At 44.5% G+C, this 1,257-nt stretch overlaps 1 protein-coding gene across 1 annotated transcript in view; it reads left to right on the forward strand.

Annotated features, from left to right (window-relative positions):
• Positions 1–199: 199 nt before the first annotated feature.
• The window catches only part of LOC101846596 (chondroitin proteoglycan-2), a gene marked incomplete at its 5' end in the record, with an annotated part of 3,115 nt that continues 2,057 nt past the window's right edge, over positions 200–1,257 (forward strand). Inside the window, 1 exon segment of the mRNA XM_005103434.2 lies at positions 200–397. Coding sequence (XP_005103491.2) covers positions 200–397 — 198 coding nt within the window.

A 1,257-nucleotide genomic window follows, 5' to 3' on the forward strand; every position in this document is an offset into this window, starting at 1 on the left:
ATACAAACACTGACAAAGCAATTACAACACAGACACTAACAATGCTATCAATTATATTGAATACATAAGAACCACTGGCAATAGGTTCAGAACAGGGGGGATAAAGACATGCATTAAAACAGGACGTCTTACACCCAAAGAACAGTTATTGATCTAGATTTCGTTCTGTCCCTTAGACTTACTCCTTTTCTTCTCCTAGTCTGCATCACTTCCTGTAGTGACGTTAAAGATGGCGTCTACCCATCATGCAGCAGTTGTACTGATTACATCCGGTGTGATGCTAGACGGGCCAGGGTGATGAGGTGCTCTCCGGCGGGTTTTGAGTTCAATTCTGAGACCAAGCGCTGCTCAGAGCCCCCGTCTGCCACGTGCACCTACAAAGCTGTCGAGTGTGACGGTAAGAACGTAGACTATCAAACTCACGCTGTGTTCTTTAGATTTTGTCTTGGGTTTGTTTGTTTGTTTGGGTTTTTTTTTTAATTAAGTGTTTTACGGCGCTCGCAACTGCATAAGGTCATATGAGCGCGCGGGACACACCTAATACTTTTAGTTGGTAGGAAATTTTGAATTTTGCCCGGGTGGCGCCGAAGCCTACTCTTATCGATTTTAGACCACCAAGGGATCTTTAACGTGCGCAACTTGGACACAGGCCCTCCGAGATGTTTCGCCTTTGTCCGAGAAGGCTAGGTGTAGATCTTTCCTACCAGAAGATCAGGGATGTGGCAGAAAGACAGCTGTAAGAAGGAGTCAAGGAGCAGCAGTAGAAAGGCTGCAGAAAGAGTCAGAAACCCAGAGGAGGGGGCAAAGGAGGTGAGATGGCGGGGGCAGAAAGAGGAGACGAAAGCAGACGACAGAATATTGCTAGAGAGCAGGAAAGGAGGTGAAAGGAGATAATTTTAGAGAATACATTTTTTCGGTCGCTACAAGTATTTAACCCGGGACCTTTGAATGAGAGGCCAACACCTTAACCTCTAGGCCATGAGAGCACCTGGGTTTAGTTAGAGTTTCTATGGCACTTGCAACAACAAATAGGTCATACTATTACACATTTTGTACTGTGCCTGGAGATTAGATGGTGGGCGGTTGGCGGGTACTCTGGGGTGGTTTGTTCCTTTTTTTCCCTAAAAAAATCTATTGTTAATTTCTCTTCGGCAGTTATGTGACCTAACTGTGTTGCAAGTACAGAAAAATGTTTGCTAAAACAAAACAAACGAAAAGGTTAGAGGTGTTACTAGTGAGGAGATTATGATGAAAAGA

Source organism: Aplysia californica, unplaced genomic scaffold (assembly GCF_000002075.1).
Source record: "Aplysia californica isolate F4 #8 unplaced genomic scaffold, AplCal3.0 scaffold00372, whole genome shotgun sequence".
Taxonomy (NCBI): Eukaryota; Metazoa; Mollusca; class Gastropoda; order Aplysiida; family Aplysiidae; genus Aplysia; species Aplysia californica.